Raw genomic sequence first — 23,367 nt, 5'->3', positions numbered from 1 at the left:
CCCCACGGAAGCAAACCTCCCCCGCGACCCCCTTTTCATCCTGCGGCTTTTCCCGCGTGCGCGGATCCCTTAGGGTTTGATGTGCTGTACGGTGCAGGAACGCGCTCGTGGCGGAACTCGACGCGATGCAGAAACTCGCCGACGGGTGCAACATCCAGGTGCCCATGGAGGTCGTCAAGTGAGATCGTTTAGTCCCGTCTCTTGCTCTGTCGCTCCTTGCTGTTGACCCTCTCGCCTGAACTGTGTGTTCCTGATTGTTGCTTGTGTTGTTAGTTTGATTGATGACGGGAAGAACCCCGATGAGTTCACCAGGGACGTGCTCAACAGCTGCATCGCCAAGAACCAGATCACCAAGGGCAAGACTGATGCTTTCAAGGTGTGTATAGCTTGCATCGTTGTTAAAAGTGTGGAAAAGTTCGTCTATGAAAATTAGCACGATATATATGCACGATAGAGTTTGTAGCATTTTAGGACACAATGGATGAAAATTAGCGACACTGTCAAAGCTTGCTGATCTATTTTGAGTGGAACTTTTTGATGAAAATGATAATTGGTATTACTGTCAGGGAAGTTGCTTTTTCATATAAGTCGACATTGGTGTAGTTTGAAGGGGATAAATTGTGTTTGCCATGTGAAAAGGAACCAGCATAGCCATCTCATTCCATATAGTGGCATCCAAACTACAATCACGGGAATCCATCTCTGTTTTCATGAATTAAATTCCTTCATGCAATTTAGTTGCACTTTAACAACTTATTCTTAAGAAGAACAGAATAACCCCTTCCTATCCACTTTAAATTGGTAATGGTGTACAAACTACTGCTAATCAGTTGTTAAGAATACTTTTCATTTTCAAAGCTTTTCTGGTGTTCCATGTTACCCCCATTGACTGCCAGTAATCTGCCCTAACTGAATGTAGAACTGTGGGACCAGTTTTTGTTGTGTTGTTGATGCAGATTCCTGTCTCTGTATTATCGAGCTTTATAAGAACAGCAGATGCAATTTTATGTCCAATACGTGTACCTCTTGCTCTAAGGCCCACCACTCTGTAGTGTTCGTTCGTTATAATTTATTGGTGCACGGATAGCCATGAATTCAATTTGTGATAAAATCATCTTGGCCGTGATAAGGAGAGGCTACTTTTCTTTCACCTCCTCGTATCCTCATCGCTACGTTTGTACTTCTGACTATAATTCAAGCTGTGCATCCATTTCACCATGTTTGCCCTGCCATTTTTCTTCTGTGATGTTTTGCTTCCAACTCTATGTGTCAAGTTCGTATGACTTTGTGCACTGATATATGTCCTGAACTCTTGATCAAAATTGACGCAAGAAGCTCGTTTAATTGTTTCCTCTACTATTATGATACTTTTTTTTGTCTGTGTTTTATACGAACTTCAAGAGGAGCTGGTTCTCGATTACAATGATGAAATGATATTGTCAATATGTTTTTCTCAGAGCCTGAGGAAGCATCTTCTTGAGGAGCTGGAAGAAGCTTTTCCAGATGACGTTGAAGCGTACAGACAGATACGTGCTACCTCTGCTGCTGTAAGTGGAAATGCGCCTGCATTCTTAGGATTGGCTGTTCCTTCACATGTGTATCTTTACTGAAAATTTTGCTTAACACTCATCTTCAAGTGGACCAATAACAAGGTAGTGATAATATTTTACTACTTTAGCAATCATATGCAGCTTCATGTTTTAGTTATCACAATGCTGAATGCATATTTCGCCCCCTTCTGGAAGTTGTGAGAGCAAGACCTGTATATATCTACGTTCTATTGGAATTTGGAACCTGCTATTTAAGCCGATCTTGGCGTTAGGACTTAATTTAGGTGAGGTCAGAATTTCCTTTTGTGTTGGCGATGCTCTTTGTAGATCTACACAACTATGGTTTCGTCCTAATTTTTAGTTTTAAGATTGGACTGTTAAATGAGCGTAAAATAATTCTTAATCATTCATTTATTTTTATCCAGGAGTCAAAGAGGTTGGCTCAGTCCCAAAGTGCTTTGCCTAATGGAGATGCCAAAGTGAAACCTGAGCATTGACAGAATAACCCAAGTGCAAAGAGCAAGATTTTGCTTTATATTTCCTATAGTTTTTCTTAGGAAGGCTTTGTGAACCAACAACTGATATAACCTTGTATGTGCTGCTCCCTCATATGAGTGATCAATATTTATGTATATTATGTCATAGTATTATGTGTTCAGCTTACCCATTTTATTGAAGTGAATTACCCCATGATGCATCATCAATTTATCATACCTGTGCCTATGAAACTAGTTACTCAGCTAGATTTGTCGTGTTTTTGTTTGTCTATGTAGTACCACCATCAAGAATTTTCGAAGTGCCTGATGAAGTTCACTCATCTGATAAAACTGGACGTGTCTGTAAGTATTCTCAGGAACTCGAGAGCCAGAAATGGGATTCTTCATTTAGTGAGTCTTCTAGAGGTGGTGGCCCCTCTTCTGCAAAAGGCTCGAGCTAAATGTAACCGCCCCTCTTTCTCAGATGCATGTTTCATGTTTATCTTCTTGGGACAAATGATGTCTGCTTAGTGCTCGTTGCATTTGGTTCGCCATAGTTTGCACTGCACTGTAACTGCTTATACTAGATTTGACTACATGGAACTGTAATTTGGAATGTTAAATTTAATTTATATAGAAGGATAACTTAGTTTCACTCTCCAATGATGCTTGTGTTGTTTTCTATCTTTCGGCAGCCCTTGAATTTTCAGATGCTTCGACATGTGTCGATAGGGTTTTCTAATGATCCTGAAGCTTGCTGGCATTTTCGGCTGCCCACTGTCATCTCGAGCAGTTCGAGGTTTCAGAGTTTATCGTTCTATAAGAAGTCAGCTTGAGGTGGTATTGTGCATCCTTGACGACTCAGTCGCTCTGAGGCGGATGTTCATAGGACCAAGGGTGACGAGTGACGACACTTGATCGTGTCTTTGGACACTGGGCGGAGTTTGTATCTTGATATAAGAAGAGGCAGGGAATGAGCCTTGGACCTTTTTTCGCCCCAAGACTACCCTGGTGTGTAGATTGAGATCTTCTGAGGGACCTTGGGGGTTTGTTTAGCATAAGGTGATGTATGCCTGAAGGGCTACTATGGAGGTGGCGTCTATCAATAGGCAAGTGCGAGTTCCGGTAAAACTTTTGTTGCTTCTTTGTTTAAGAAAAATATTGACAAGTGCGAGTTCCGGTAAAACATTTGTTGCTTCTTTGTTTAAGAAAAAAAAGAAGAAAAAAACATCATATTTATTTACTTATTATATGTTGATCAAGGAGCTAATATTATATGTTGATCAAGGAGCTAATAAGGAAATAGGCAAGGTAGCATTTGTTGTATGGAGCAAATTTTTCAGTCCTGATTCCTACGTAATAAAATGAAGCAACAACATTGGGGCAACATGAAGCAACAACATCAGCGCTTACTTCTGATCTCCTTTAGAGTACATGACCACAATTAGTGTGCCCCTTGACGACAACTTGCTCGCAGAGTCGTCTCATCCAGAATAGTGAATGGATGGATAATCATGTGTAATAGCGGCTTCTTACAGGCTTCCCTGAAATTTGAAGCTTTTTAGCTCCAAGAAGACACCTACATGCACATGATCTTTTCCCGACGCCTCACAGTCCTATGTGTTTCTCGTTCATTTTTGTTTTCGCTGTCTACCTACACACCTCATGCCAATCTACTTTTGACGAGTGTTGTCCGTGCGTGAATGAACGATGGCGCTTGGGCTGTCATCTATATATATGCAGGAGGAGGCAACCCAACCAGCATCAACCGAGGGTTAGCGTGCCATTCATTACATGTAACTTAAATGCATATCGTGCACACGTGTGAGATATACTTTATTGTCCATCATTTTCAGTGAGTTATCGATCGGTCTTCTTTTCTGATCCTCTTCCATGTTTTCCAAGTATATTTCAGAAAGATACATGTTGCTAATATAAACCACATTGCTCCAAATTTGTTGTTTCTGCATAGATGGTAAACTGTGCATTTTCCCCACAGAAACTTACAACGCCCATTTTGATACTGCCAAACAAAATCCTCCCAATATAGCAAAATTCCTGCGTGTATCTCTCTTGCAGCCAACTGAACAACAACATATGACTGCATCCTTCGCCATCGACCTGTCTCTTGAATCAGATGATACAGACCAACAACACTAGACACATGTCACTTCTCTCTTTTCTCTTAGGAAAAACAGTTGGCACAATCACAAAGACAAAACTTTCTTAGAGCAAATTACAGTTTGCAGAACGTGGTAAACTACTGAACTGCATATTGGCAAATTGGTAACTGTCAACTCATTACAAAACCCTTACATTTCAGATGCTTCCACATGTGTCGGTAGGGTTTTCTAGTGAACCAGAAGCTTTGTTGTCATTTTCGGCTGTGTGCCCACCTTCATCTTAAGCAATTCGAGGTTTCAGGGTTTATCGGTCTAGGAAGTCAGCTTGAGGTGGTATTGTGCATCCTTGACAATGCGCATGGCTCTGAGGAGGATGTCTGTAGAACCGAGGGTGATGGCGTATGATCATGTCTTTGAACACTGGCCAAGGTTAGAGCTGGACATCAGAAAGGCAGGATATGTGCCCTGAACTTCTCTTTTGAAGGACCTTGGTTTTTTTTGGCTTTGGGTGCTGAATGCCTGAAGAGCTATGGAAGCGGCGCCTGTCTATAGGCAAGTGCGAGTTCCGGTACAACATTTGTTGCATCTTTGTTTATTTGTGTACGTTGGGGGCTTGCTGATCTAATTATGCTAAGAAACTCTTGGTACACCCACCCCTCACTCAGAAGGATATAAGGATAGATCGAGCAAACTTCTCAGTTCTGATTCCTACAGACTAAATGAAGCAACATCAACCTCAGCTTACAGACTAAATGAAGCAACATCAATCTCAAAGCTTACGAGTACATTTTCGTTAACCACACATTTAATTCTTGCCAACTTTTCTAATAACAACAACTTTGGAATGGTTTACCTCTTATCTCCTTTAGCTTCTCCCTGGAAACGTTCCTCCCACTAGGTGAGTGCATGACAACGACTATGTCATGCCCTGAATCCAACGTCGTTGAGAGAAGCGCCGAGGGTCAAACATGCAGAAGCAGAACAACGTAAGCTGAAGCAAACTGTCAAAGCTGAACCAGCTCAACTACAGGACAATATTCAGACTGAAGTTATACTACTGTCGAAGCTGAACCAGCGCAAGTTCAGAGCAACATTCAGACTAAAGCTACTATTAGCGACCTGGCTGGTGGTACTGGCAAGTCACAGCTCGACCCCCAGCCCCGTCCACGAAGTACTCCAAAAACGACTGGGGTCCTACGTTAGCAGTGGGGTGCGTTTGTAAGTGTCTTGGTTGAGTGTAGTACTAGTAGTGGCTAGTGAGGATGACTTTGGTATTGTGATGTCCCGGACTAGGTAGGGATTACAAATCACTTTCTCAGATGGAATTTGAGGTACATGGGATACAGGGTTCAAGAATTGGGATCGAGAGGAGAGATAGAGACTTGGGGAAGGGCAGAGATACATAGATAATACTGAGTCTGAACTATTCAAAAACTGCCTAACCGAACATGCTACCTCCCTCTTGTACTTTCTTCAGTCACTTGTGCATTCCCTTTGGGTTTGGGTCGTCGTCGCGTTCCTCAGCCCTCCATCTCGTTTAACTCCCGTGCCTGGCGCCATCTCCTTTCCCGCGTCTCCACCCTGATCTTCGGTCATTAGAGTTAGAGGTACACTGCTGGCAGGTATCCAGTGGGTCATTTTTCGTGCGGACGAAGAACCCTGATAAGGGCGTCTCTCTCCTCCTTCTGTCCCTCTTCTCTCTGTATTTGGATTGTTGAATTGAATCAAACCACTTGAGTGAGAGAGATTCGAAAGATCCTTGTTGCTGTTGCTATTAGGACCATAACAGATTAGTGTGCCCCTCGACCTCAACTTCAAGGATATGCTTGTTTTCCCGACGCCTCACAGTCCTATGTGTTTCTCATTCATTTTTGTTTTCGGTGTTGACCTACACATGACTCATGCCAATCTAGAGAATTGTACATGGCGTCAAAATTTGACGAGTGTTGTTTGTGCGTGAATGATCGATGGTGCTTGTGCTGCCATCTATATATATGCAGGAGGGAGCCCTACCAACATCAGCTAAGGGTTGGTGTCCCATTAATTACTGGTGACTTAAACGCATATCAAGCACGAATGTGAGATATCTTACTACTTTATTTTCCATATTGAGGGATTTGTTGATCGATCTTCTTTCCTGATCCTCTTCCATGTTTTCCAAGTGCTTTTCAAAAAATATGTGCTAATATAAACTAAATTACATTGCTCCAATTTTTGTTTGTTTGCGGATACCAGTTTGTTGTTTCCGCGTAGATGGCAAACTGTGCATTTTTTCCAATGAAACTTACGACACCCATTTCCTGAAGTTGTGAGAGCAAGACCTGTATATATCTATGTTCTATTGGAACCTGCTACTTAAGCTGATCTTGGTGCCAGGACTTAATTTAGGTGAGGTCAGAATTTTCTTTTTTTGTTGGTGGTGCATTCTTTGTAGATTTATTTACACAACTACGGTTTCGTCCTACTAACTTTTAGCTTTAAGATTAGACTGTTAAATGAGTGTAAAATAATTCTTTAAGCATTCATTTTTATTTTGCTGCTTTAGACTTTAGTTTCTTATTGACTCATTTTTATCCAGGAGTCAAAGAGGTTGGCTCAGTGCCAAAGTGCTCTGCCTAATGGAGATGTCAAAGTGAAACCTGAGCATTGACAGAGTTCAAAGAGCAAGATCTTTCTTTACATTTCTTATAGTTTTTCTTAGGAAGGCTTTGTGAACCAACCGCTGATATAACCTTGTATGCGCTGCCCCCTCATAGGAGTGATCAATATTTCTGTATATTACGTCATAATTCTTGAAAATCAAGCAAAATTTGAGAGAATAGTTTTAGGGATTGGAAGAACCATGGAGAGGATTTGGGGAAATTTTCTGGACCCTTCTCCTCGGTCCCTCTCTCTGTATACATCTATAGTATGTGTACATTTTACATTTTAGTCCCTAAGGAACTAGGTAAATATAGTCATACACCAACACTCCCCCTCAAGATGGGGCAAATACATCATACAAACCCATCTTGCTACAAAACATGGAGAATGTTTTTTCGGGGAGTCCTTTTGTAAGGACATCTGCTACCTGACTAGCTGAGGTTACATACGGTAGGCAAACTATCCCTCTATCAAGCTTCTCCTTAATAAAATGACGATCAATTTCTATGTGCTTGGTTCGATCATGCTGAACAGGGTTATTTGCAATGTCAATGGCAGCTTTGTTGTCACAGTACAACATCAGAGGCTTGCACCTGTACAGCCGCAGCTCTGCTAGGAGGATATGTATCCATAGTAACTCACATATGCCGTGAGCCATAGATCTAAACTCAGCCTCTGCAGTAGATCGAGCCACTACACCTTGCTTTTTACTTCGCCAAGAAACTAGGTTTCCTCCTACAAATGCACAATAACCAGATGTTGAGCGTCGGTCATCTAGAGAACCAGCCCAATCAGCGTCAGTATAGCACTCAACTTGCAAGTCTCCTTGTCTGGTATATAAAAGGCCTCTTCCTGGGCACCCTTTAAGATACCTTAGGATCCTGTTTACAGCTTCCATATGAGCTGATTTTGGGTCATGCATATACTGGCTAACTACACTCACAGCAAAAGCAATATCTGGACGGGTATGAGATAAATATATTAACCTTCCAACAAGTCTCTGATAGCGCTCTCGATCCACGGGTGTACCTGCATCACTACTTAAACGATGATTTTGCTCAATAGGTGTAGTTGCAGGTCGACAACCAAGCATACATGTTTCCTTGAGCAAATCCAAGATATATTTCCGTTGTGAGAGAAAAATGCCCTTTGACCCCCATGAGACCTCTATACCAAGAAAATATCTCAGTTTTCCCAAGTCCTTCACTTCAAATTCCTGTGCAAGATGATGCTTCAGATTTGCAACTTCAGTGGAATCATCTCCGGTAATCACAATGTCATCGACATACACTATCAGTATTGCAACCTTGCTATTACTATGCTTGTAGAATAGTGTATGGTCAGCATTGCTTTGAACATAGCCCCTTTTCAGCATGGATTGTCTGAACCGGTCAAACCAAGCTCGTGGTGACTGCTTTAAGCCATATAGAGAACGATGTAGGCGCAACACCTTTCCACTGGTTTGACTGGACTCAAACCCAGGAGGTATATGCATGTATACTTCTTCTTGGAGATCACCATGAAGGAAAGCATTCTTCACATCCATCCGGTAAATATCCCAATCAAGGTTTACAGCACATGACATAAGTGTCCTTACCGAATTCATCTTTGCCACCGGTGCAAAGGTCTCTTCATAGTCGATTCCATATGTTTGTGTGTAGCCCTTCGCCACAAGACGGGCTTTATACCTCTCCACCTTTCCCTCGGGGGTCTGCTTAATAGTGAAAACCCACTTACAACCTACAGGTTGCTTACCTGGTGGTAGATCCACGAGCTCCCAAGTCTCATTCTTCTCCAAGGCTTTCATCTCATCAAACATTGCTTCCTTCCATTTTGGATCCTCTATAGCTATTTTCCAATTAGATGGTATGGACACAGAGTCTAAAGAGGCAATAAAGCTTTTGAAGGGTGGATTACAATATTCATAGGAAATGAAATTGGCAATATCATGTTTATAATCTTTGAGGTGTCCTGGAATGTTTCGATTTCTAGTAGGTTTTCGCAAAGCAATCGGTAGATTATTTTCAGGAGCAAGGGTAGATAATTGATTCTCACTCTGCCCCGCGGTGCTAATAGGAGTGGCGGAACTACATGGGTTAGTGTTAGTACCTGGGTCCTCATGCATGTGAAGCTCACCGTCTTGTGAAGGAAATGAAGAATTTTCTATTGCATTTTCTGTGTCTCCATGACCAGAACCATTATTGCACCCATCATTATTTGTCTCCTCCCCCTGATTTTGAGCATTATCTAGAATGGGTAAACCACTTGAAGTGGAAACAAGAATGGGGCTTAATGGAGAGTCTACATTACCACTCTCCCCTTCTTGTTGCACTTCACGTGGGGATAATGCAATGCCAGTGTCACGTGTTGAGCCATAATATGGTTCATGCTCATGGAACGTCACATCCATGCTCACAAAAAACCGGCGCTCTGAAGGGCACCAACATCTATAACCCTTTTGAGAGGGGGAATAACCCATGAAAACACATTTGAGAGCACGGGGATCTAATTTTCCAACAGAGTTCCTATAATCATGCACAAAGCACACACACCCAAAGACCTTTGGAGGAACTACAAAGTCATTAGAATTCAAGAGACACTTAGCGGGAGTCTTGTGACCAAGAACCCGAAGAGGCATATGGTTTATCAAATATGCTGCGGTTTTTATTGCTTCCCCCCAAAGAAATTTAGGCACATTCATTGTAAACATAAGTGAGCGTGCAACCTCAAGCAAATGTCTATTTTTACGCTCTGCAACACCATTTTGTTCCGGAGTATCAACACAGGTAGTTTGATGTTCAATGCCATTTGAGGCAAGGAACTGTCCAAACTCGTTGTTGATATATTCAGTACCATTGTCTGAACGCAAGGTTTTAATAGTTGCCCCATGTTGATTTTTAATGAGAGCACATAAATCCTTAAAAACCAAGAACACATCACTCTTGTGCTTCAAGAGATAAAGCCAAGTGTAACGACTAAAGCAATCAATAAAAGTCACAAACCATCGGTGCCCAAAAATGGAACGAACCTCACAGGGTCCCCAAACATCCGAGTGAATCATTTCAAATGGTTTGGCACTTCTTAAACCTATACTAGGATAGGAACCCCTTGTATGTTTAGCTAACTCACAAGCATCACATACAAGGAGCTCCTTGGGACACAGCTTGAAAAGAGAGGGGTAAATACGTAATAATGCAGCAAAAGATAGATGGCCAAGCCTGCGATGATGGAGTAGCAGTTCTTGGCTAGGAGACAAGCATGATGCAAAAGCAACTTCATCACTTCCTTCATCAAGATAGTAGAGTCCATCATGCACGGTCCCAGTCCCCAACAGTCTCCCTGTCACTAGCTCCTGAAAAGCACAACAGGTAGGATCAAACCAACCTCTACAGTTAAGGGATTTAGTAATAGAGCTAACAGATAAGAGGTTGATTGGAAATTTAGGAACATGTAGAACCGGAGATAAGGACAATGTCTTAGTGCACCTAACGGATCCATGTCCTACAATAGGTGCCATGGATCCATCAGCTACACGTACCTTGTCCTTACCTGAACAAGGTGTGTAAGAAGTGAACAAATTTGAGGCTCCTGTCATGTGGTTAGTAGCTCCTGTATCAATAATCCAAGGGTTTGATTGTGTTGTAGAAGTGTGGGTCTGGTGAGGTTTCATGCCTTGGTGTGAATTGATATAGAAACTAGATTCAGCTTTAGAGGAATCCTGGGAAGTAGACGAGCCTTCTGAGAGTCTAAGCTTGAAAGTAAAATCCTCAAGAGCTCGCACATCGACCACTGGTAGCTCTCCCTTGGATGTAGTGAGGTTAGCTTGTTTTTTGTTTGCTCCATGAACTCCCCTTGGCCGAGACTTTCCTTTTTCCCACCAAGTTGGAAAGCCATGCAGCTCAAAGCATGCATCCTTTATGTGTCCAGTCCTTTTACAATGGTTGCAGAAAAGTTTGTTTTTATCTGATTTGCCAACAAACTTTGGGGCACGTCGAGCTTGCATGGATAAGGCTGCACGAGCATCTGTATACTTTAGGCCATTCTCAGGCTGAGCCAACCGAGTCTCCTCCTCTATCACACTTGAGATAACATCATCAAGACTAAGCCACTCAGTTTTTGAGAATATAAGTTGGTGTCGAAGGTCAAATTCCTCATTTAAGCCATCAAGAAAGAGCTTGCTCACAAATGGCTCAAACCAGGTATGATGAATAGCCAAGTCTTGTTTGTCAACGGGCTCAAAGGGATGATAAGAATGCAGTTCTCTGTACAGTCTTTTGGTCTCACCAGCATACTCTGTCACAGACTTTGCGCCTTGCTTCAGGTTTGTCAATTCATGCATACTACGATTACCTTGCATTTTATTGGATCTCCCTGCAAACTGCTTCTCCAAAGCTGCCCATACTTCAGATACAGTAGTCATAGTCTCAACTTGTTCTCGAATTGGTGGTTCCATGCTTCCTAATAACCAGACCAACACTCTGTCATTAACCTGTTTTGCACTAGTGTCACTTAGCTGTTTTCCTTCATCAGCACTAAGCAAGTCATCATAACCATGAGAACTCAAGATTAACTGGGCACAGCTGATGTAATTGCCCGGTCCAGCCAGCTTTACTGGATTAGGCTCAAGCGCATATTTGATTCCTTCAGGAACCACTCTGAGTTGTTGCTGCTGCTCAAACATTTTGCTGAAAATTTCATATAGCTTATCCACACTAGAATCCCCTGCTTTATCCTTGCTTGGATCTGCCATAGTTCACCACGACAAAACAAACACCCAGTCACACAGGACTTGTTTTAGCACTCCACCAGCAACACACTCATACACAATGGCAAGTAGATGTATTAGTATGAGTTGCTCTCAGATGCACACACGCAGCACAAGCAGAATATTTTAATCCGGCCACCAAGCAAAGATAAGCTTGACTTGACGAGCTCACAGTCAGTCAGTACTAATCGCAATAATCCAAAGGGAATCACATGTGCTATTATCACCTTCTCATACAGATGGTCAGATGCAGAGGAGGCAGTGGCCGTATATTGGCGGATGACAGCAAGAAGCTCGCCTGCAGATTAACAAATCTGTATACCGGCGGCAGTGCGGCTAGATGCGGCAAGACATCACTAGCTTCTCGTTTCCTTATTAACTAACACAGGGGCGACTTGATGATTCAAAGCTTACCGCCTAGCCGCCGTAGTCAAGCTGGCGAATCTGGACGGCAACACAGCACCGCCAACCTCAAATCACAGAAGAAACGCAGTGGATTTCAACCTGCTCTGATGCCATCTTGAAAATCAAGCAAAATTTGAGAGAATAGTTTTAGGGATTGGAAGAACCATGGAGAGGATTTGGGGAAATTTCTGGACCCTTCTCCTCGGTCCCTCTCTCTGTATACATCTATAGTATGTGTACATTTTACATTTTAGTCCCTAAGGAACTAGATAAATATAGTCATACACCAACAATAATATCTTATATTCAGCTTACCCATTTATTAAAGTGAATAATCCCTTGATGCATCATCAATTTATCATACATGTGCCTATGAAACTAGCTACTCAGCTAGATTTGCCATGTTTTTATCTTTTGAGACAAACGATGCCTGCTTAGTGCTTGTTGCATTTGGTTCGCCGTACTTTGCACTACACTGTAACTGCTTATACTAGATTCGACCACATGAAACTGTAATTTGGGTTGTTAAATTTGATTTAAGTGGAGGATAACTTTTAAGTTCCAGTCTCTAATGTTGCTTGTGCTGTTATCTAACTTTTGACAACCCTTACAGCGGATATGACCCTGTAATCATCTTTGTACTGGGATCTCCCCCTTCTTCTTAATGGAAAAGACATGTAATGCTCTTGCATGTTCTTGAAAAAGATGCTTCCACATGACAACCCTTAAGGCTTCGTTCGGTTAGACCCCACCGCGCCGGGATTGGGCTCAAATTCCTGCAGAACCACGTGGTTTCGCCCCGACGGGGGTCCGATCCCGGTCGATCTTTTATGTGCGTTTGGTTAAACACGGCAGGGATCGCTCCCCGGTGTAACCTCTCAAAAACCACGCGGATTCCACCGGGATAAAAGCCACTCCTCCCACCCCGTGGAACCAACCCCCGTCTCTCTCTCTTGCGAAATATTACAGCCAGACACCTATTCTCGTGCGACGGCGGCGACGACGGCGAGGACGGAGGGACATCAGCGGCGATGGCGACATTGAAGACGACGGCCGCGTTCTTCTCCCTCCGCCTCCCCGTGTGAAGCACCGCATCCAACCGCAGCTCGCCGGCGACCCGAAGGTGAACTGCAGCGACGGCGCGAGCTCGGCGGTGACTGTAAGGACCCCATCTCCGGCGTTGCCTCCTTGCCGCGAACTCCCAGTCGCTGGTAAGATCTTCCTCGTCTCCGTTCCCCTCTCCTGCCCTTTCTTAATTTCTACGTCTTGCTGTGGTCCTTGGAAATTCATACGGGTCCTTGCCTGCTTGATCTGTTTTCATGTGCATAACCGAATAGAGTTCAAGCCGCAGTGGAATGGCGAGGAAGGGGCTGGTGGGGGTTGGGTGACGGTAGGGATTAACCCAATCCCTGCAGGGGTTGGTTCCATGTGGGGAACAAACCCCCAGCAACCGAACAAGGCCTAAAGAAGCTTCTTGGCATTTTGGGTCATGCACCCACGCTCATTTAGCAGTCTAAAGAGTAAGAGGTCAGCTTGAGGTGGTAGTGTGCATCCTTGACAAACAAGTGGCTCTGAGGTGGATGTCCATAGAACTGAGGATGACGGCACATGATCGTGTCTTTGGACACTGGCGGGGGTTAGAGCTGGATATCAGAAAGGCAGGATATGTGCCCTAGACTTCTCTTCTGAAGGACCTTGGTTTTTTTGGCTTCGGGTGCTGAATGCCTGATTAGCTATGGAAGCGGCGCCTGATAATAGGAGAGTGCGAGTTCCCATACAATATTTGTTTCGTCTTTGTTTATTTGTGTACGCTGGAGGCTTGTTAAGAAAATCTTGGTACACTCACCCCTCACTCAGAAGGAAATAGGGTAGATCGAGCAAACTTCTCAGTTCTGATTCCTACAGACTAAATGAAGCAACATCAACCTCAAAGCTTAGAGTACATGACAACAACTTGAATCGTTCTTCTTAATCGTCCAGTAACGACAACTTGGAATTACTTCTTAGATCCTTTAGCTTCTCCCTGGAATCATTTTTCCCACTAGCTGAGTGCATGACAACGCCTATGTCACGCCCTGAATCCAGCGTCGTTGGGAGAAGCGTCGAGCGCATGCCACGGTCAAACATGCAGAAGCAGAACAACGTAAGCTGAAGCAAACTGTCGAAACTGAACCAACGCAATTGCAAGACAATATTCAGACTGAAGCTACTATCGTCGAAACTAAACCAGCAGAAGTACAGAGCAGCATTCAGACTAAAGCTACTGTTAGTGACCTGGCTGGTGATACCGGCAAGTCACAGCTCGACCCCCAGCCCCGTCCACGAAGTACTCCAAAGACGACTGGGTCCTACGTTAGTAGTGGGGTGCGTTTCTAAGTGTCTTGGTTGAGTATAGTATTAGTAGCGGCCTGTTGCTAGGAGGATCGTAACAGACTAGTGTGCCCCTCGACCTAAATTGCTTGCTAAGTCGTTCCACCGAGACCGCATGTGGGTGGATAATTGCGTGCAATACATCTTTTGATAAACTTTCTCAAGGTTTCAAGCAGTCTAGCTCCGTGAAGTCACCCGTCGGCATGTGATTTTTTCCCGATGCCTCCTAATTCTATGTGTTTTTCGGTAGTTTTTTTGGTTTTTGGTATATATCGACCTACATATGCTCATGCCAATGTACAGAGTTGCACATGACGTCAAAGTTTGACGAGTGGTGTCCGGTCGCAAATGAATGGCGGCGCTTGTGCTGCCTTCTACTCTGTATATATATGCAGGAGGAGGGACCCCAACATTGGCTGAGGGTTGGGGTGCCATTCATTACCGACTACTTAAGCACATATCCTGCACATATGTGAGATCTTACTATTTTATTGTCCATCTTCTTTCCTGATCCTCCTCAATGTTTTCCAAGTGTTTTTTCCTTTGTGGCTGATTAGGCTTTTGGTTATCCCACAAAAAAAGGTTTTTTTGCTGGTGGCGCGCAATACTGCAATTTTTTGGTTATCAATCATCACGCCTGCTCTCCACCCATGAAAAAAGGTTGGACTGATGATTGATTTGTACTCTATCACCGGAAATGCTCTCCCCGTGAAGTATATCCACTAGTCACCGCTGCTAAGTTGATTTTTCGATTCCTTTTGTGTAAACCTGGTGCGCAAAGGAAACAAATCTGTGCAAGTCTAATGTACTTCTGTTGTCATTTATGCACTTGGGCGCTTCCAGTAAAAAGGGTCAGCAATGTGTGTAAGAAGTTAGTTCGCGATGCCAAATGTGTAGAACGATTTTCTATTTTATGATGGTTCAAGTGGATCTGGGTAACAATGTTATAGTGTTAAACCTGCAAGACTGTTGAATAAGGTTAGTGTTTGTGAAGCTCCGGAAATTATGTTCTGCTGCAGGAAAAACCGAGGAGCTGGATAGAGACTGGTTCTCTCCATTTATATGTATAATATAGTTTTTGGTCTGCCTGATTGAAGTTCAAGACTGGTTTTCTCCAATGATGTGTAGATTTTTCTTCTCTGTTCCAACGCAAAATCATGCTTCCACCAGTATATTTATCGCATACCGTTTATTCAATTGTCATGGCTTCGGTGCACAAGGTTAGAAACTACACTTATTTTCTTGGTTGCTTAATTCAGCCCAAAATTCACAATAGAAGACCCAAGTAGAATCTGAAAAGGGCATGACAAAGACAATAATACCAACTATAGTCTGATTTCTATTTTGGACATAGCGAATGCACACGCATCAATATGGGAAGGCTCATATATACCAAAAGTTCAATGATATCCACCGTAATGAGTAATTAGGAGAATATTCTTAGCTCTTTTTCCGCTGCTCCTACGGAATAAATATGTAATGCACGATCTGAATAAGAAAGCAACTCAGGTTGTTAGGAATTTGCGGCGGCGTTGAATCTGAGCCTGCAACGGCTGCGGCGGTGCCAAACCAGGAGTGTGTGTTGGTCGTGCCGAGCTATAGCCACCACCGTCGCGGAGAGTGATAGGTTGTGGAGATAGAGGGAAGATGGATTGCAGCCATCGGGGTGGGAGTTGTGCTGAAGAGAGCTCATGCCGTCATAGATCGCCTGGCACGGAGAGGGGGTCTCAGAGAGATAGGTACAGAACGGGACAGAGCAAAATAAAAGGAGAATATGGAATTTCGAAAGGACTTTTGTGCACTTCGGTGACTCGACAAGGTCCATTGTGTAAAATGTACCAGCGGCCAGCTTATGATAACATCCGGTCCATCTATTCCCCATCTAGTGGCCCAGAATCGCTCGGTGTACTGGGTGCACCAGTTGTCTCGTTGCACAGGATACGTCCTCCCTCTGCCTGAACTAACTCGGAAAGCCGTCGGTGCGTGGATAGATAATCACGTGCCATACATCTTCTTGCGCACTCTCCCGAAGATCAGGGCGCTTCAGCTCGGCGAAATCACTTGCAGCCATGTGAGTTTTTCCCAACGCCTCACAGTTCTATGTGCTTCTCACTCGTTTTTGTTTTTGGTACGGACCTACACACGCTCATGCCAGTCTAGAGAATTTACATGGTGTCAAAGTTTGGCGAGTATTGTCTTGAATGAACAATGGCGCTTGTGCTGCCATATATATACAGTATCATGCTCAGGGTTGGTGCGCCATTCATTACTGGTGACTTTAACACATAGTATCATGCACCATGTGAGATATTTTACTACTTTCTTGTCCATCTGACTGAGTTGTTGATTTATCTTCATTCCTGATCCCCTTCAATGTTTTCCAAGTGCTTTGTAGAAAATACATGTGCTAACATAAACCATATTGCTCCGAATTTGTTGTTCTTGCATGGATGGTAAACTGTACATTTTCCCCCAAAAAACTTACAGCACCACCGGATATTGCGAATCAAAATCCTCTTAATATACAACACACGACACATTGTTCCCTGGGTCCATCACTCTTGCAGCCAGCCAAACACGTGGCTGCATCGTTCGGTCTGTCTCCAGCATCAGATGATATATACCAGCGACACGAGAACATATCACTTATTTTCCTTTACTCTTAGGAAAAAAACAGTTGGCGCAATCACAAAGAAGGAACTTCCTTGGAGCAAATTGATTTTGCAGAATGTGGTAAACTAGTGAACTGCATGGTGCCAATTTGCTAAGTATGAACACATTACAAAATCCACCTTGTAGAGTTGGGCTAGGTTCGCTCCTAGAGCTAGCAACAATTTATGTTCTATCATCAGTGAGCACCAATGGAACACTGCTAGCCCACAGGATCAGGCACAACTAGTATCCATCTCTAAACAGAGAAGGTAAAACATCACAGTTTGGATCAGTTGACAGCACAAAATCTTGGCGAAACAGATATCAATGAGCAAGTTGTAAAAAATATATATAATCGACAAATATACCGTCTCAACTACAATGACGACAACAAACACCCACACCCAACAAGTAGCATGCCATGATGAGCCCAATCTCAATCTGGCTATAAAATAGTACACAACGCCAGTCAGCAACAATACCTGCTATTTGAGAAGTCCGGGGAAATGATTGATGCATATCGTAAGACTATCATTATCATCCCCTTCCTGAGTTCCCACGTCTCTGGCTGTGGAAGTAGCTGAGAAGAGCCTGCGCCTGCAGCAAATTCAAATTCTTAGCGAAATGATTCTGCAACTACATCTCTTCTAGCTGTAAATTTTGTTATCAGAAGTGGAAAACCTTCTCTCTTGCTCGCGGTGTTCCTGACCGTGACAGTGTGACTAAAGGGGGCAAAGCACCCTCTTGAAGAACTATGCTGCAAGATCTGTTGCTGTTTTTGCATAGCTGAAGCAATGCTGCAACAGCATTTTCCTTCCCCCTCACCGAACACAGTTCGAGAACATCAACAAGGGCTGGAATACCACGCGCCTGCCCAATCGCAGTCCTCCCTTCTGCTATCATAGCAAGATTTGCCAAGACAACTACAGCTTTGTCGACCATTCCAGCAGCAGGATCCATAAGCTTAACTAGGTGCTTCACCGCATCAGCTTGCACAATGCGACCCTTGTTCTCATCAAGTATGAATAAATTAAACAGTGCATGGGCTGCATCTCTTTTTCCTCGCGGGGTCCCATTTCGCAGCAAGTCCACGAGAGACTTGATGGCACCAGATCGTCCAACCCTCACTTTGTTTTCTTCAGTAATACAGAGACTGAACAAAGTAGCTGCTGAATTCTCTTTAGCTTCAGGGTTCCCTGTTTCCAGGACATGGATGAGAGGATCAATAGCATATGCATTCACGATGGCAATCTTATTATTACCACTCATGGACAGATTGAGGAGGCATGTCACTGCATTTTCTTGGATCTTGGCATCTGGTGAATGAAGAAGACCAACCAGCAAGTTTATAGCCCCACAATCTGCAATGACAATCCTGTTCTCCATGTTGTGCTTAGCTAGAAGGCGAATCTCTAATTTCGCTGATCTTTGACATTCTATGGAATCGCTTCTCAAATCATCGATTAGCTTGCGCACCTGATTCTCAATGGCAGAAAGATCACCCCGAGAATCCATGGATGAGGAAGATATTATTCTGGGAAATCCCCTGTCAGATGCTTGTGGGCGAATAAATTGCTCTCTCATGCCGACATCACCCAATTTTGGCAGGATAAGCCAAAGTGTGCTTATCCTAGCACACTTTGTGCGCAGGGTGTTGTCCATGTAGACGTTAAAGCAGTGACGAATGTCAAGGAACTCCAGGTGGCAGCAATTATCCAGGATAGTTGCCAGTCCTTTATTTGTCAGGCCATTGCCAAACAGCTGCAAAGAGCGTAGCCCACGCATGGTTGCAATCCCCATGGCTTCATCATCCTTGTCGTAGTCACTAGCTTCAGAATCATACAACACATCCTTAATCAGTCTGAAGCTCTTCAGTTGTGGGCATGCTTTGCCAACAACCCCCAACATGCCACTCTCACCCACATTTGAACACAATGCAAGCTTGAGCTCCTCAAGCAAAGGGAATTTCACTATCGCCTCCATAAGTGCTTCATCACTAAATTTATAGCATGAAATGAGGCGAAGACTCTTGAGAGATGGTGACCTGCAAATATAGCACTTGGATCTTAATACCCAACAAAAGTATTATAGAAAAGACATAAGCACACTGAAAAAAAACAGGTAGCTAGAATGTATGTTTTGGCAGACTTGCATAGCCCGAATAGAACATTTCATAAATTCAGATAACTATGTAGCATCATAGGACATTGGTACATACATAATTTAAAGGGGTCATCCCTCCTATTGCTGCAGAGAACCTGAAGGTAGTAAGTTTACAAAGTGTACGGAGCATGCGTTGCATACGGATAAGTTTTCTCTAGCACACTTTGTCTTTATCAAACTAAGAACAGTCACTGCCCTTGCTGAAATGTACATAAATTTAAAGAAAACGACCAATTCTATTGTTAGTTTAGATTCAGCACTTCGTATTTGTTGTTTGATTGCGTTCATGGTCTTTGTAAGCTGTTCTCCTCAGTAATTTCTACCAATTGCTCACCAAAATTGCATGATTCCCACAAACAAAAAGCCTACAGAACTTTTCCGCAGTGAATAAACGAAACCCAAAGGTACACATACATGGTAAATTGCAAGGAATTGGAACGGAAACAGAACGTGTAGCCAATGCGAAAGCGAAACAAATCAAAACGAAATCCCCTAAAATTGATGGTTAGGGGGGTCTCACTGGTCGGTGAGGCGGAGGAGGAAGTCGTGGCCGCCGGCGTGCACGCACCAGAACGCCTCACACCTCCCCGCACTGCGGCGGATGGCGGCCTGCGCCATCCCGTGGAGGTTGAGGTTGCGGGAGAGATCGGCGTGGCCAAGCATGTTGATGCGGCACCACAGCTCGGGTTCGTCGCGGGCGGCGGCGCGTCAGGAGCGGCACGCCTGGCCGGGCCCCATCAGGATGTCGACGTGGTCGAGCTTATGGAGGATGGATGAGATCGTGTCCAGCGGCAGCTCCGCCCAGTTCCTCGTCTCCGCCTCCGCCGACGCGAACGAGGAGGAAGAAGGCATCGCGCGCGCTAGATGGGTTGCGACCATTCGCAGCAAGGAAGCTGAGTTTAGCTGCGCCGCCTTGCAGTCGAAGAGAAGCGCACGCTCGACGTAGGCCAGCAGTCGCCGTCTCGCCGGAGCCCGCCGTGTACAAGCGGGTTTTGCAGTTCGAGGGAAACAGAATGGGAGTCACAGGAGGAAATTGTTGAGAGAAAAGAACTGAGAAGTAAACTAGTATCAGTCCCCATCACTGATGAGGACATCAATACCATTATTACACCCACAGCCCCTGCTGCTATACATACTGGACCAATTACTAAAGCTCGCGCACGCCAACTAATTACCAAGTACTTTCGTTTCTTGGTAATGATTCTAATGTTCATGAGAATATGATGCTGCCTAAATTGGATACATTTGTTTTGCTTACAAATGAAGGGCCTAGCTTGGAGAAGGATGAACATTGGAGCAAGAAAAAGCATGGAGATGATGGCATGCGCAAGGGGAACAAGAACGGAGTTATGAGTGATGATTTTAGGTCTTTGAAGCCACCATAACGAGTGCATGAAGCCTTGGACGACATATACAAGATGCCACTTCATAAATTTCGTCTAGAGGCTATTATAGGTGCTGCATCACCTTTTTATTGGGCCAGGCCCATGTAATTTCGAAATACATTAGTATAGGCTATTTTTAGAGTCCGTATGTGTGGGGAAACAAGAGATAGGGTTGATTTCGGACCCCTCCACCAAGGGCCACGAAATTCCCCCTCTCTTCCTCCATATATACAGCCATTAGGGCACCATTTAGACTTTGGGTTTTGTTTAGATTAAAGTTCGCCATAGCTGCAACTTCGCGTACTTCGTTTGTGTTCAACGACCAGACAAAGGCGTCACAGAACCCCACCTTGATAAATAAAGCTTTCATCTTATATTCGCAATATCCAGATTGCAATCTCAGTTTCTTGCTTGTTCTTCGTTTGCTCGCAGGAAACAGACCCTCGTGGTCAGGTTGATCATGTTGGGGAACGTTGCAGAAAATTAAAATTTTTCCTACGGTTTCACCAAGATCCATCTATGAGTTCATCTAAGCAACGAGTCATGGGAGAGAGATTGCATCTAAATACCACTTGTAGATCGCGTGTGGAAGCGTTCAAGGGAACGGGGATGATGGAGTCGTACTCGTCGTGATCCAAATCACAGATGACCAAGTGCTGAACGGACAGCACCTCCGCGTTCAACACACGTACGGAACGGACGACGTCTCCTCCTTCTTGATCCAGCAAGGGGGAAGGAGAGGTTGAGGAAGAAGGCTCCAGCAGCAGCACGACGGAGTGGTGTTGGTGGAGAGGCAGTACTCCGACAGGGCTTCGCCAAGCGCTAACGGAGGAGGAGAGGTGTTGGGGAGGGGAGGGGCTGCGCCTTGGATCAGGTGTTCAGCCCTCCCCTCGCCCCTCTATTTATAGGGGAAGGGGGAAGGGGGGCCGGTCCCCTCTAGATGAGATCTAGAGGGGGGGGCGGCGGCCAGGGAGGGGGCTTGCCCCCCAAGCAAAGGGGGTGCACCCCCTTTAGGGTTCCCCCCCCCCCCAACCCTAGGCGCATGGGCTCAAGGGAGGCGTGCCCAGCCCTCCAGGGGCTGGTTCCCTGCCCTATGCGGCCCATGGGGCCCTCCGAGAGGGGTGGCCCCTCCCGGTGGACCCACGGAACCCTTCCGGTGGCCCCGGTTCAATACCGATATGCCCCCGAAACTTTTCGGTGTCCGCATGACAACTTCTCATATATAAATATTTACCTCCGGACCCTTCCGGAACTCCTCGTGACGTCCGAGATCTCATCCGGGACTCCGAACAACATTCGGTAATCACATACAAGTCTTCCTTATAACCCTAGCGTCACCGAACCTTAAGTGTGTAGACCCTACGGGTTCGGGAGACATGCAGACATGACCGAGACGGCTCTCCGGTCAATAACCAACAGCGGGATCTGGATACCCATGTTGGCTCCCACATGCTCCTCGATGATGTCATCGGATGAACCACGATGTCGAGGATTCAATCAACCCCGTATGCTATTCCCTTTGTCAATCGGTACGTTACTTGCCCGAGACTCGATCGTCGGTATCCCAATACCTCGATCAGTCTCGTTACCGGCAAGTCACTTTACTCGTACCGTAATGCATGATCCCGTGACCAGACACTTGGTCACTTTGAGCTCATAATGATGATGCACTACCGAGTGGGCCCAGTGATACCTCTCCGTCATACGGAGTGACAAATCCCAGTCTCGATCCGTGTCAACCCAACAGACACTTTTGGAGATACCTGTAGTGCACCTTTATAGTCACCCAGTTACGTTGTGACGTTTGGTACACCCAAAGCACTCCTACGGTATCCGGGAGTTACACGATCTCATGGTCTAAGGAAAAGATACTTGACATTGGAAAAGCTCTAGCAAAACGAACTACACGATCTTGTGCTATGCTTAGGATTGGGTCTTGTCCATCACGTCATTCTCTAATGACGTGATCCCGTTGTCAATGACATCTAATGTCCATAGTCAGGAAACCATGACTATCTGTTGACCAACGAGCTAGTCAACTAGAGGCTTACTAGGGACGTATTGTGGTCTATGTATTCACACTATATTACGATTTCCGGATAATACAATTATAGCATGAATAAAAGACAATTATCATGAACAAGGAAATATAATAATAATCCTTTTATTATTGCCTCTAGGGCATATTTCCAACAGATCATGCTCTGGCGTGGTCAATAACCTATCGGAGTTGGTTTAGCGATTGCTAAGGCGCGACGTCCTCGCACGTTCGTAGTCGGATCGTCAAAGTCGACTTCCACCAAAGCGAAATCCATCATCTCATCGAAAGACGGGACACCTTTGCCTCTATCAGTCACACATTTAGCATGTGTTGGGAGTTGCTTGTGGGAATTTGACAGCCCTTGATATGACATTGTATCGTTGGATCGGGTGACTTTATTTATAAAGTGAGACTGTCATCAGAGAATGACACCATCAATCAGGATGGGCAGTAGGCCTCTCCTTCCACCCCTAACACGAGCACTACGGCACAGACGGAGCAGGGCTAGGGTAGGGCCACACCGACACCCACCCATGAGCAAAGGGGGAGCCCGGATGGGGCATGGACAGGCCACTGGCAGAGCGCCAATAGCCCGCCCACGTGACACCGTTGGTGACCTGGGCCACTGGGGAGCTCGATCTAGGGCCTCTAGACTTTGACGATGATAAGTCCAAGAGGTCCGCTGCCGATTCTTGGGGTGCCCCTTGCCCCCATCGAATGTGTCTTCCATCAAAAGCTCCCCGCACCACCGACGACCAATAGGACTTGCCACCAGCGCCATGACTACACAACCG

At 44.8% G+C, this 23,367-nt stretch overlaps 2 protein-coding genes across 5 annotated transcripts in view; one reads left to right on the top strand and one right to left on the bottom strand.

Moving 5' to 3' along the window:
* The window catches only part of LOC119277983 (mediator of RNA polymerase II transcription subunit 10b-like), a 3,709-nt gene extending 466 nt beyond the window's left edge, over positions 1-3,243 (top strand). Inside the window, exons 2-6 of one of the 4 annotated variants that reach the window (XR_005137410.1) lie at positions 98-178; positions 274-376; positions 1,458-1,547; positions 1,976-2,141; positions 2,324-2,458. Coding sequence is in view for 3 of the 4 variants with exons in the window: in XM_037559340.1 (XP_037415237.1) it covers positions 98-178; positions 274-376; positions 1,458-1,547; positions 2,324-2,557 (508 nt within the window). In the remaining variant the exon portion in view is untranslated. Of the gene's footprint in view, positions 1-97; positions 179-273; positions 377-1,457; positions 1,548-1,975; positions 2,264-2,323; positions 2,694-2,721 lie in introns of those variants that run through there. The other 3 variants (XM_037559341.1, XM_037559340.1, XM_037559342.1) reach the window with 3 other exon arrangements.
* A 14,278-nt stretch (positions 3,244-17,521) lies between these two features.
* The window catches only part of LOC119279832 (U-box domain-containing protein 4-like), a 25,853-nt gene continuing 20,007 nt past the window's right edge, over positions 17,522-23,367 (bottom strand). The window contains exons 2-5 of the mRNA XM_037560932.1: positions 19,963-20,197; positions 19,668-19,838; positions 17,666-19,028; positions 17,522-17,581 (exon numbers count right to left, since the gene is read on the bottom strand). Coding sequence (XP_037416829.1) covers positions 17,522-17,581; positions 17,666-19,028; positions 19,668-19,838; positions 19,963-20,197 — 1,829 coding nt within the window. The remainder of the gene's footprint in view (positions 17,582-17,665; positions 19,029-19,667; positions 19,839-19,962; positions 20,198-23,367) is intronic.

This window comes from Triticum dicoccoides, chromosome 3B (genome assembly GCF_002162155.2).
Source record: "Triticum dicoccoides isolate Atlit2015 ecotype Zavitan chromosome 3B, WEW_v2.0, whole genome shotgun sequence".
Classification (NCBI taxonomy): domain Eukaryota; kingdom Viridiplantae; phylum Streptophyta; class Magnoliopsida; order Poales; family Poaceae; genus Triticum; species Triticum dicoccoides.
The sequence above is the reverse complement of the archived record's forward strand: the minus strand, read 5'-3'. Positions and strand labels throughout refer to the sequence as shown.